Source organism: Eublepharis macularius, chromosome 8, assembly GCF_028583425.1.
Source record: "Eublepharis macularius isolate TG4126 chromosome 8, MPM_Emac_v1.0, whole genome shotgun sequence".
NCBI lineage: Eukaryota > Metazoa > Chordata > Lepidosauria > Squamata > Eublepharidae > Eublepharis > Eublepharis macularius.
The window spans coordinates 55,027,963-55,040,314 of record NC_072797.1 but is presented as its reverse complement, the minus strand read 5'-3'; the positions used below and the strand labels follow the sequence as shown (position 1 = coordinate 55,040,314).

Here is a 12,352-nt window from a genome sequence, read left to right as displayed (position 1 = left end):
ACCAAGTAGGAGACCTGCAGAGGCATGCAGCTTACACACTACCAATCGACGCTGGTAGATCTACACAATATTTGCCTGATTGTGGATGGTTGGGGTTTAAAGGAGACAAGGAGAGGTTAGTGAGTGGGATTAGACATTTTAGAAAAGGGTCCGCATATTCACAGATGCAGCTGAGGCAGATCAATACAGTATAATAATAAACATAATAAATCCTTAAGCCCAATGTGCTACTGCCTCAGAGTTACATTCTCTTCCCCATAGCCACCGCAGGGCTATAGCAAAAAGAAGGAATTCGCAGAAGTTTTCACACACAATCTTCATGAGATCATGCTTCATTCACAGGGTCTGTGTGTGATTTTTTCCCCCATGACACTGCATCCAACTCTGCTTCCAAGGTCCTCAGATCCTAGAGATCCCCTTTGGTGGGGAAACAGGGTCTTCAGAAGGTAGGGAAAGAAGGTGATACATTCTGTGAGCTTCAAACTGTGAGCCAGTTTGGTGTAGTAGTTAAGAGAGCATGGGACTCTAATCTGGAGAACTGGGTTTTATTCCCCACTCCTCCACTTGAAGCCAGCTGGGTGACCTTGGGTCAGTCTCAGCTTCTAGCTCTCTCAGCCCCACCCACCTCACAGGGTGTTTTGTTGTTGGGATAATAATAACATACTTTGTAAACCGCTCTGAGTGGGTGTTAAGTCATCCTGAAGGGCAGTATATAAATCAAATATTATTATTATTATATTATTCCTGCTGTTTGCAGAATCCAACCCAACATAAATAAACATATTGTTCTGATGAATCTTCTTTTTAAAAAAAGTTATATTCCATCTTCAACTTTATAATGTTCTGATCTTAGGTGTACATTATTGAAGACTGCCTATTGGATTAAAAGCACTTATCAGGGACTTTATTGGGATCACTGTAAAGAATTAGGGCAGTAGTTAATTTCTCAGTGACAATGCTGTCTTAAAGAATAAAATTGCTGTTTAAAATACAACACATACAAATCTGTAGTTTCTCTGCTGTTCTACTATCCACTGAAGTTTCCAGTTTCATTTTGTCTGTGTTACTGAATTCAACTTGCATTATACTTTTAGAGGGCTATAAGCAAGCCATATGCAATATGGATATAATACTGGCCTAGCTTACATGGCTATTGTTAGGATTATGATAAAATTAACTATATGAAGTACTTTGAATGCTGAAATTACTGTAAAATACTAATTATTATACTCAGTTAAATTACCCATATCAATACTTGCATTTTGGCCATCGCTATTTCAGCATACAATTCTCCAGCTCTTTTTCTGGTTGTGTGTCTAAAAATAGGTGTGGCAGTTGTTTGGTAAATTTTTAATGCATTTGCCTTTGATAACTATTCAGTTAAGTCACTGTCAAATCTCTTTGTGCCCCACCCCTTTTGTAGTAATATTAAAGATATCCACACAGTTCTTGAAGTGACAGTTTATGACGAAGATCGAGATAGGAGCGCTGACTTCCTGGGCAAAGTGGCCATTCCATTGTTGTCTGTGAGTTTTTTAAAATATATATATGTGTGTGTGAGAGAGAGAGAGTATATATATAATTTATTTACTTAATGCACTGCTCTACATTGTTCATGCTCATAAAAAAAATCAGCTCTGTGCCTGTCATTTCTCAACCACGGTCTGTAATAAGAACACTAAAAATTTTTAGCATACTCAATTCACGGCCATGTTGAATCCCATGATAGTTAATTTTTCCTGACAGACTTGGTCCTGGTAATGAACAGGTACTTGTCAGAATTGCCACAGTTGTTTTGGGTTCTCTGTCAGTTTCAGCAGCTGGGGGTCAAAGGTCACTGAGGGAGTGTATTCAGTGGAGACTGCGAGACAGACGGCTGTCATGTCCTTTTCCCGCAGATTCAAAATGGTGAACAGAAAGCCTACGTCTTGAAAAACAAGCAGCTGACAGGGCCAACAAAGGGGGTCATCTATCTTGAAATAGATGTGATTTTTAATGCTGTAAGTCTTAACTTTGGCTTTTTTGTACTGCTAAAGAGTTCAGTTTCATGAAAGCTTTTGTTCTGATTTGTAGAGAATTTCTGTCATTCCTCATTTTCTCTAAACCTTGTTGTATATTGCAGATTCTTCTTCTGCCACTGGCTGAGACACCCTCACTTTTGCACTTAACTGCATCAGGCGCTAACATATATACAAGCATGAGTTTATGTATCTCATGATCTTGGCCTCATGACTTTGAACTGTTATAATTGTTGTAAACGATGCATATATTAATAAAACATTCAGTCTCAAAAGTGATGCTTGTTCTATGCACAGGTGAAAGCTAGTTTGCGAACGTTAACACCCAAAGAACAGAAGTACATTGAAGAAGAAAACAGAATTTCTAAACAGGTAAAGAGTTGGAATAGACTAATTACCCTGAAAAGACCTGATAACCATTTCATTCTAGCCGTGATAATAGAGATGGTAGTACATCTTGCTTAGCCCTTTACAGAAAAAACTATGCATATTTCAAAGGAGGCAAGAATTAAATCTTTTATCTTTACTCCTTCCTGCCAGTCTTATTCCTGTGCAATCTGTGAATGAGAATCCAGGCTAAAGTTGCCAATCTGCCCTCATGTATCAGGTTATAGTGCAGGTGGCTGTAAACTAAGTCTAGCATATATTTTTGTGACTAACTTTGACCTGGAAGAACTCCCATATCATTGTAGATTAGTGTATGTATCAGTCTTTTGTTCCCCTAGTTTAAACTCTGGTGTTTATTAGAATCTTAACCAAAGCAGCAAAAAAAACACCTTGGTTATTGAAGACTGACTGACAGCGATCTTTTCTTCTTTTCATGTGTATCTAATGCTTACTACTGGTAAATATTATAGCACTACTCCAAACTGTGAGCCTACTGAATGCTTTTTTTTAAAAAAAGTTTTTAAAATAATCCTACAATTATCACCATATTTTCTTGTTTGTAGCCTTGACATTTTGGCTCAGTGAAGAGTTAAATTTTAAATCACTTGATTTTTTTAAAGGATCTCTCTCAATTTTGCTTCAGTATTATGTATAACTGTCTCTACATGTAGCTTTCCTTTCTATAAAGAGCTTTGTAAGCCGCAAGATAATGTTTTATCATAAAAGAAGGAATCATATATTTTATCATAAAAGAAGGAATTTTATAGCAATCAAGCAAGAAGGATTTTTAATTCTGAATATATAGGTCTCATCTTTTTAAAGTTACTAACTTATTTGCAGACAGGAAGTAGCAATATTTAAAACATTTATACTGCTTGTTCATCAACAATGCTATCAAGGTAGCTTCCCAGAAGCATACATTTCATAAATGAACAATAAAAAATATATGCTTCAATAAAAAAACATGAGATCAACTTAAAACCTCCCTCCCTCAAGAAAAGTTAACAATGTGGATCAAGGGTTTTTTTAAAAAAAAAAAACACATTTTGAAAGTCTTTATAAGATCAGCAGTGTTTCCTATAAATAAGCTGGGATGGTAAGACCAAAAAGAATAACAAAATCAATAAAAAAACACAAATCAGCAGAAAATAAGAATTGCGGATGAGTAACAATTGCAATCTGTGGCAGCAAAATAAGCAGGAATCTCTTTTATGAGTCAGAGCTAACTTCACAACCAAAATTATGGGGAAAAAATTGTTATTTTTGTCTGAGGCCCAAAGCTTAACTATCTAGATACTAAACAAATTTCTATGGAAGGAAATTTCATAACTGGACATCACAACAGAAAAGGTGGTGTCTCTAGTGTTTACCAACTTACCTCCAAAGATGAGGGTGCACAAAAACAACCCTCTGGTGCATATGGAGTAAGGAGTCCTTCAAATTCTGTCAGTCCCAGGCAAATTTAGACGTTAACCTCACTTGGAATTGTGATGGAAGCAAATCAACAACCATCTTATATCTTTTAAAGCAACATATGTTGCCACCCCATTTTATACCAGTTGAAACTTCAAATGCAGGCCCAAGTAGAGTGTATTAAACTAATCTAACCTCTATGTGATTACAGCATGGATAACTATGGCAACTTTTCCAAATTCTTACTGTATAAGAATCTCATTAAGCAGAGTTGCTCTTAAAGCATCAGATACTAGTGAGATGAATAGCACAATTCTTACATTTGTAAAAGTTTCCTAATGATTAGTGAGTTCTGTTTTCTGAATAATTCTATAGGTTAATTTAATGTAGATAGATATTTCAAATGTTCTAAAAAATAAAACATAGTTTTTTCTGCTTGTGTGATACTTCATTTTGACTTCAGTATATGTTGCTGATTTCAGTGGACTTAGACTGAAATTACTCTGCATAAGATTGCACTGTAAAACTCCAGATCTTGTTGCTCAAGCCATGTTTAAATATGAGCAGTTAAGCCTTGTTAGTTGGTTTGATTTTGTCTTGCCTAAGCAAAGCTTTAAATTTATAATTATTTTCATTTTGCACCAGAGTTACTGTACAAACCTGAATGTGATTCAGCTGGTTATCTTACTGATAAAACAAACAAACAAACAATGGAAAAAAGTAATTTTATTCCAATATACAGCCACTATACATTTTGCTAATACTTTTTCCAGGGACGTGCTTTCCACAGCAGCAATTTCTTTGGAGACTGTATTTTTGTTTCTTGCTCTGTACTTGGTATGGCCCTCTTTTCCAGCAGTCTTAGCCATTTCACCTGTTTATTCTATAACGATATAATTTAAGTAGCACATTTTTAAAAAGTTATTTATAGCTAGTTTTTAAGTTCTCTATAGCTAAAATGGACAAATCAATCTAATATGTTCTCTTATTTTGTTTAGCTTTTACTAAGGAACTTTCTTCGCATGAAGCGTTGCGTCATGGTTCTCATAAATGCTGCCTACTATGTAAACAGTTGCTTTGACTGGGATTCACCACCAAGGAGCCTTGCTGCCTTTTTGGTATGATACTTTATTCTCTGATTTTGATTTTTTAACCTTATAAATGTTTATGCAGCTATAATGTTGGAATAGTGTCAGCATTGCTAACACAGATTTTAAAACAGCTGTCCAAAGCCACTGTAAGCATGCAAAACTAGTTAGCATGCAAAACTAGTTATGTAGTACTTTTAGTAATTATCAAATACATTTTAATAAAGTAAATTAGTGAAGTCAATTGCCAGAACTTTTCAAGAAAGAAGAGCTGAAACTTTGCCCATCAGGGGGTCTGTTGTTTCTAAATCTGTCTCCCAGTGTTTTCCCTACTCCTCTTCCATTTGCTGTAAATTGTGAGCGTAGTTGAATTCAGTTTCTGTCTTAGACTAGATATCATCTAAACTTAGGAAGTGTCATTGCTCTAGAGAGGAGCATTCTATGAAATGAATCCATAGGCCATAAAGAGCAGCAGCTTGTTTAAATTGAAAATTCCTGATTTTACAGTCTGAGATATACGGCAGTGACATTCTGCAAGTCTTGACAAAGTGGGGATTTACAAAATGCAAGTTTTGGAGATTAGGAAAAAATGTCAAATGTAGTACAAGCCAGTTGTAAAGTTACAAAGATGGCATTGTTGTTACTATGTGATTAATTCCTACACATGGACAGGACCTCTGATGTAATTATGCTGTCAGTGTTCCCTAGGAAAGGCAATGGGACATAACCATGTCATAATTTCTTCCCATGTGGTCTCTTGAGTCATTGAGTGACATAGAAAATAACCTTGCAGAAGTAGCAACCATGCTTCTTCTATTCATTCTATTTATGCTGAAATCCATTTTGAATCTCAGTGAGAAAGGCGGGCTATAAATAAAATAAAATAACTTCCTTTAAAGAGAGAGAAATAAAAGATAAACTTTGCTTAAACTTGATAATGGAAACTCTAAATCAACAAATGTGTTGTTGTAATAACAAATTCTGTGAGATGTTTTTAAAAGTCCTTTTTGATTTTGTTAATGCTGTTGACAAATACAGTTTCAGAAATTCAGAAGTATTCTGAGGCTGTCACTGGTTTCCTTAAATGCTACACCTGAGCTGCTGACCATACTGTAGATGGTAACACTGCTTTGAACAAAAATAAAACAATATACTTCATATTATTTTTGACTGTATTTGGCTAAATTGGAAGCCTTTAAAATCCTATGAAAGATCTAGGAGTCATTCCTTGTGTATGTATTGTATTTGTGCCATGGTTGTAATAAACATACTCTGCCATGGAAGCTCACTGTGTGACTGTGGGCCAGTCACACTTTCTCAGTCTAATCTACCTCACAGAGTTGTTGGAAGGATAAAATGAAGGAGAGAATTATGTAAGCTTATTTGGGTCCCCATTGTGGAGAAAAAAGGGATATATATAAAGATAAAATCCCCATAATAAAATATGATAGTTGGTGTCTTATTTCCATACTTAATCTTATGGAAAACATTATGTAATTCTCTGTGATATCACAGTTTTGCATTGCATACAAAGATGATATAGCCCATCTGGCTGATCTTTGCTATGATGTCATACATGGGTTGGGAAGCATTAAGTGAGGCAACCAAGGGCTTAGGGTGTCTTGTGAATGAGTTGCTTTACAAACTGGTTTTAAAAAATTAAACTTCTTAATTTTATGCTGTGGTATTTTGAACAAAACATTGTGCAGATTTATTCAGTGGTTTCAGAGCCTTGTAACACAAATGGATGACACTTGGCTGCTTATACATAAGAGTTTTTTCTTAAGCTTTGTCTTTTTTGAGGCTTCAGTATCCTTGAGTGGTGTGTCAGAAGACTGCAGAACTTGTATGTACGTGTATGTGTGTGTGTAAATATATATATGTGTACAATTTTGTGTACAGTTGCATATTACCTATATAATTGAAATTAGAGGATCTTGGGAATGTGCCACAGCTAGAGGATTATAACATCAGATAGCAGTTCTTCACACAGTTTTGCTCCCTTAACTTTCTGTAAAGGAGTGTAGACTAAATAAGTACATCTTTATTATTAAGAAGACATAGGGTGAGTCTGCACATCCCAGCATAGCACTATACTCGCACAACGAGGGCGTCTTCCTGGCGCAATTTCTGATGTCATCATGCCTCGAGAGCAGGATTGTGGCGTGATGATGTCAGAAATCGCGCCAGGAATACACCCTCATTATGCGAGTATAACACTATGCTGGGACATGCGAAATCACCCATAGACTATAAATAGCATTACATTTAAATACTGATGTTCTTATTACTGTGGGACTGAAAAACATTTTAGTTAGTGCTGTTGTCCCCTACTATTTGCTGTATCTCTTTCCCAAGTGTTAAAATCACACAATAAAGCAGCTTTGTTTATTGTATTTATAACGCTGTTCTATTGCATTGTAAATGTGCTGCTACTGTTTCCTTTTTATATACTTAGTGCCTCTATTCCTTGTTAAAATAAATCATTTTACAATAATTCTATAGGATTTTAACATGCAGGGATTGCTACAGAATGTTTTTATCAATAACAAGTGTATGACAATCATATCCTTAGCAAGAGTGGCAAAGATTGTCTTTGGAATAACCTAATGTAAAAGATGAAATATCTTATAAATTGGGTTTAATTTTTTTCAGGCTCTTGACCAGATGTTTGTGCACTTGTGGATGTTGGAGGGTGCAAGGAGATGTAGGGCAGAGGAGGAGGGTGTGTATGCAATCTCTTTCGTGCACTGTCACTTCTTACTGTAATGAGCAGGAAAATAATTGGACAAGTAAGCTATCAGTAAAAGGACACACTTCAGCATGAGTCAATGAATTATTTTACTAGGCACACTTTAATCTTTAAATATGATTGTGGATAATTTGTGGTACCATTTGTCCAGTTTGAATTGTTTTAGCCTTTTCAGTTGTTCTACAGTAAAATGCTACTGTGTTTAACATTAACATTTGATATTTTACACATTTAATTCCTGTACTGCTATGTGGTCTTCAGGGAAATGTGCTCTAGTGCTACAAGAGAGAGACAAAGTATTGATCAGCTAACATTTCAGCTACATTTATGTATGTCGCAAAATTAATGAAAATGCCAGACAAAAATGTCAAAGTGCACAAAAAAGGAGAATTTAAATTTCTGTAGTTTAATGAAAAGTTTAAGATGAACGTTATCAAATGTCCTTTGGCCTTCAATACAATTCATAACACAGTAATTAAAGGGAAACACACATTTTACTTTGTGCATTAGACATTTCCTTATAATTTTATGTTCAGTGCACCTCTATATAGTTAATGCTATTAAATAACCCCAATAAAACACTTTAATTTGACTATTTTAAGCATTACAACACATCCTTTCTCATTTGGAAATATGGTGCAAACATCCACATTTTCTCATGCAATTGGATGGAGACGGAGAGCCAGTTTGGTGTAATAGTTAAGAGTGGCGGGACTCTAAACTGGAGAACCGGTTTGATTCCCCACTCCTCCAGTTGAAGCCAGCTGGGTGACCTTGGGTCAGTCACAGCTCTCTTAGAGCTCTCTCAGCCCCACTCACCACACAGGGTGATTGTTGTGGGGATAATGATATAACATACTTTGTAAACCACTCTGAGTGGGTGTTAAGTTGCCCTGAAGGGGGATATATAAATCAAATGTTACTATTATTATTGATATTCGTGCCCCTCATTTCTGCTTTACTAATATTCTTCCAAAAAACTACTTTGGAAATGGTTTGCATTGCCTGAGATCTTAAATGTTTTCGGAAGAAACTCCATTGCTTCTCTTCATGATGACTGATCTAAAGATGAAGCTAGCTTTAAAGATCTTAAGTTTTACCTGCAAAATCTTGTCACAAAGTATATAGATGTACGCCCATGGAAAATTTCCCTTTTTATATTTTATCTCACCATTTGGGAGCATATTTAAGGTCAAGTACCTTGAAGAATTTTCATATTGTATAAAGATCATTCATTTAATCTGATGTACAGTTTGATTTCAGTGATATATAGATAGACAATAGAAAATGAACTATGAAATTTTGATAAACCAGCTAGCAGGAGGATACTAAGATAATGCATTACAAATACTATTTAATGCATCACAAAATACTATCTATTTTTGTCTAATTTTTGGTCAGTGTTCTTAGCCTTTGATGAGAGTGTGAGGGAAAGGGGGACTACACTTAAAACCAGGGTAGTGATTGTTGAATCATCTCCCAAATTATACACATATGCATATGACATTTGTCTCTTGTTGCTATGAAAGTACGGTAAGGTTTCTTTCAGCTACAGAAGAATTCCATGATGCTGTGCTGGCCATGATGCTGAAATCTTGGATTTGGGACTGCATAAGGAGACAGAATAGATCATATTGTTTGCTGAGATCCAAAGGGGCACACACTGTTCTGCATATGCTCTGCAGGATTTCCAGGCCTCTCTTCCCATGTCTGCCCATTATGCCCCGAACAATCTGCTGTTCATAGAGGACCATTCAACACTGGGGGGGGGGGGGCAGAAGGAAAGGATGAAGAATCTCTCTCTTTCACCCAGCCTGAGTGCATAAAAAGTGACTTTAACTGCACATAGTGTTCTTTGGAGGCTAGATTTATCCATCTGAAAATAACTTGATAGAATGTGCAAGAAATACTGTAACTGCTTTTCCGCACAGGAATTTTTTTGTCTGTTCTGGCCCTATACAGCTTTGATTTATCCCCTGATTTCTGCACGCATTTTTTTCTGCCTTTAGTTTTCACTTCAGTGTTTGTTTTTCCTGTTTTTTTCTGCTTGTTTTGAGACCATTTTTACCATTGTTTTGAGACCATTTTTTAAATTTAAAACTGATTCTGAGTTGCCTTTGCTGCTTTTGAGGAATGTTTCTTTTGGTTTTGGTTGACCTGCCGACTCCCACCTACATTCAACCCACTTTCTGATTATTGGTTGTCATCGTCAAATCACTCCTTCCTCCCTCCAGCTTCTTCCCCTTCCTGTTTTTGCTTTCATTCTTTTTTTTCATTGACAATTTTTAATCATCTTAAGCATGCACTAAAAATAAAACAGGAGAAAGAAGCTGTGATGCTACCAGTGATGCTACCCTTGCTTGAAAATCCTGCTCATTTAAGGCACTTGAGGAAGAACTGTTAAAATGCATAGGGAAGGCAGACGTAGAAGAACTGAACCCAAACCAATTCCAGTGTTTGTGGCTCGACTGCTAAGAAAATTAGGAATAAGTTGAGTGTGTGGGAAAGCCCTTACTTTATACCCAAATTCTCTGAGTGAAATTTACAGAAGTCCAAATGCTTTTTCCCTCTTAAGAATTGTATGGACCTTGTCCAACATGGATAGTAAGTTTCTGTATTGTATACAAATAAAACCATATTTTTGTATTAATTTATTGAATTTATGCATTGATTGTTGCAATCATGTATGTGTGTGTTTGTGTGTGTTTACTTTACAACCTTTTTGGTTACCTAGTTTTCTTTGGGTTGAAATTCTCCACCCCTCTTTCTTTTTCTCTTGAACTAAAAACATATCTGGTGATCCAATCACATTGTATCATATTCATCCTTAATATTCCATAGAAGAATCTATTAATTAAGATCAACAGAAAATCTGTTTTACTATATTAACACAGTCGATTCAGCATTATTAGTCTTTATTTGTTAGGGAGACTTTTGAAATATTTCTATTTTCATTTCAAAAAGAGCTTATCCAAACGCTTAAAATTTTGGATAAACGTTTTATCATTAAATTTCTCATTAAATTTGCAAAGTATGGAACAGATTTTTCATTCTGCAAAGTGATAGTCTTCTCAACTGGAGAATGCGTTGTGAGATACTCAAATATGCAACCCTGTATCTGTAGCCTGAAGTGGTAGACTCCTGCTCAATGCTTTACCACTTCATTTTACTAAACAAATTTTGCTAAAGAAAATAATCCAAATTTTGTCCTAAAACTGTAACATGCAAGTAGGATTGCCAACTCTGGATTGGGAAATTCCTGGAGATTTTGGAGGTGGAGTCTCAGTATCATATAATGCCATAGAGTATACCCTCCAAAGCAGCCATTTTCTTCATGGGAACTGATTTCTGTCATCTGGAGATTAGTTGTAATTCTAGGAGATGTCTAGCCACCACCTGGAGGCGGGTAAACATAAACACAAGCCAGATTATATGGATGCATGATAAATCATCTGATAACCTGCTGATTTCAGGTTTTATGTTTTAACCTGATATGGTACTAAATTAAACTTGTATTAAGATTCACAGCCATTCCAATCCAGCCAGGATTTTTTAAAGTGTTTTTGTACATTTGAAGAAATCATAATGTGGAATCATTTTGTAATTTTATCTTTAGGCATATCTTGAGTATGGATCTTCTTATTTCTAACAGTCCCAAGAGTTACTGACTTTGTTTGCAAGGCTTTGCTTCCAGAGTTTTACATTCTAGTTGAAGTTACTGGGAACTTCTAGTGTGCCTGCCAAGCAGGCAGTAGAAAACCCCTTCTGTTAATCTCTTGCCTTGAAAACTCTAACTGGGGTAGCCCTAAATCAGCTATGACTTGATGGCAGTTTCCTCCACCACCACTTTTTACTCATTGAATGGTTCTTTCTTGTTAGTAATGGGGAAAACAGGAGAATATATATATATATATAACTTGATTTAACTTGGCAGTTCAGATATGTGGTGATTTTTTGGTAAAACCTTGCTGGATTTGAAGCTCACCAACTAGCTGCTGATCACTCTTATCACAGCATGATATACTTGAGTAATCCTATAAGGAATTATTCAGAAAAATGTATTCAACCAACTTCACATGGTGTGGAAATAAGGGTGTTTTCAGAAATACAAAACACATGCTCAAAGAAGATTTTATTTATCCTTTGGTTGTTACAATGCTTCCTTTTTCTCTTACGAGTACATCAGATGAGATCCCATATATATGAAGAAAAGGGTTGTCTTGATAATAGGAGCAAGTCACGGCATCTTCAGTTCTACATGTAAAAATGAATGTCAAAGACTTTCTCTCTTAACCACAGTTTTTCTGTTTCTTTTCAAGTCCAACTACTTGTTGTCTTAGGAAAATACTGTATTGATGGCCATGCCTTTTATGTATCTCACCTTCAGTATCATTTCCCCCACTTATTTTCAAATTCTCAAGGGCTACTTTTGTGTTGACCCTCCAGACAGCAGCTGCGATTGCAAGTAGCAACAATGCTTCATTAAAACAGAGTGCAATCTAGGCAGAATGTTTGCTTAAATTCCTTAATTAAGAGCCAATTAAAGTAGTCTGGCAAACTCAGAGAGAGGAATTTCATGATGTACTTAACGTTCTTTTGATATTGAAAATTAAATGTGGAAAATTCTCAGCCTTCTGAGGTCACATTATTTTAGGATTTGTGAACTAACTTAAATTGTAGTTGCATTGGACCTT

General features: G+C 35.8%; 1 protein-coding gene across 1 annotated transcript in view; it reads left to right on the top strand.

Moving 5' to 3' along the window:
- MCTP1 (multiple C2 and transmembrane domain containing 1) overlaps positions 1–12,352 on the top strand; it is a 412,208-nt gene that overhangs the window by 204,630 nt on the left and 195,226 nt on the right. Inside the window, exons 12-15 of the mRNA XM_054986650.1 lie at positions 1,424–1,526; positions 1,899–2,000; positions 2,316–2,390; positions 4,817–4,936. Of these exons, the coding sequence (XP_054842625.1) occupies positions 1,424–1,526; positions 1,899–2,000; positions 2,316–2,390; positions 4,817–4,936 (400 nt within the window). The remainder of the gene's footprint in view (positions 1–1,423; positions 1,527–1,898; positions 2,001–2,315; positions 2,391–4,816; positions 4,937–12,352) is intronic.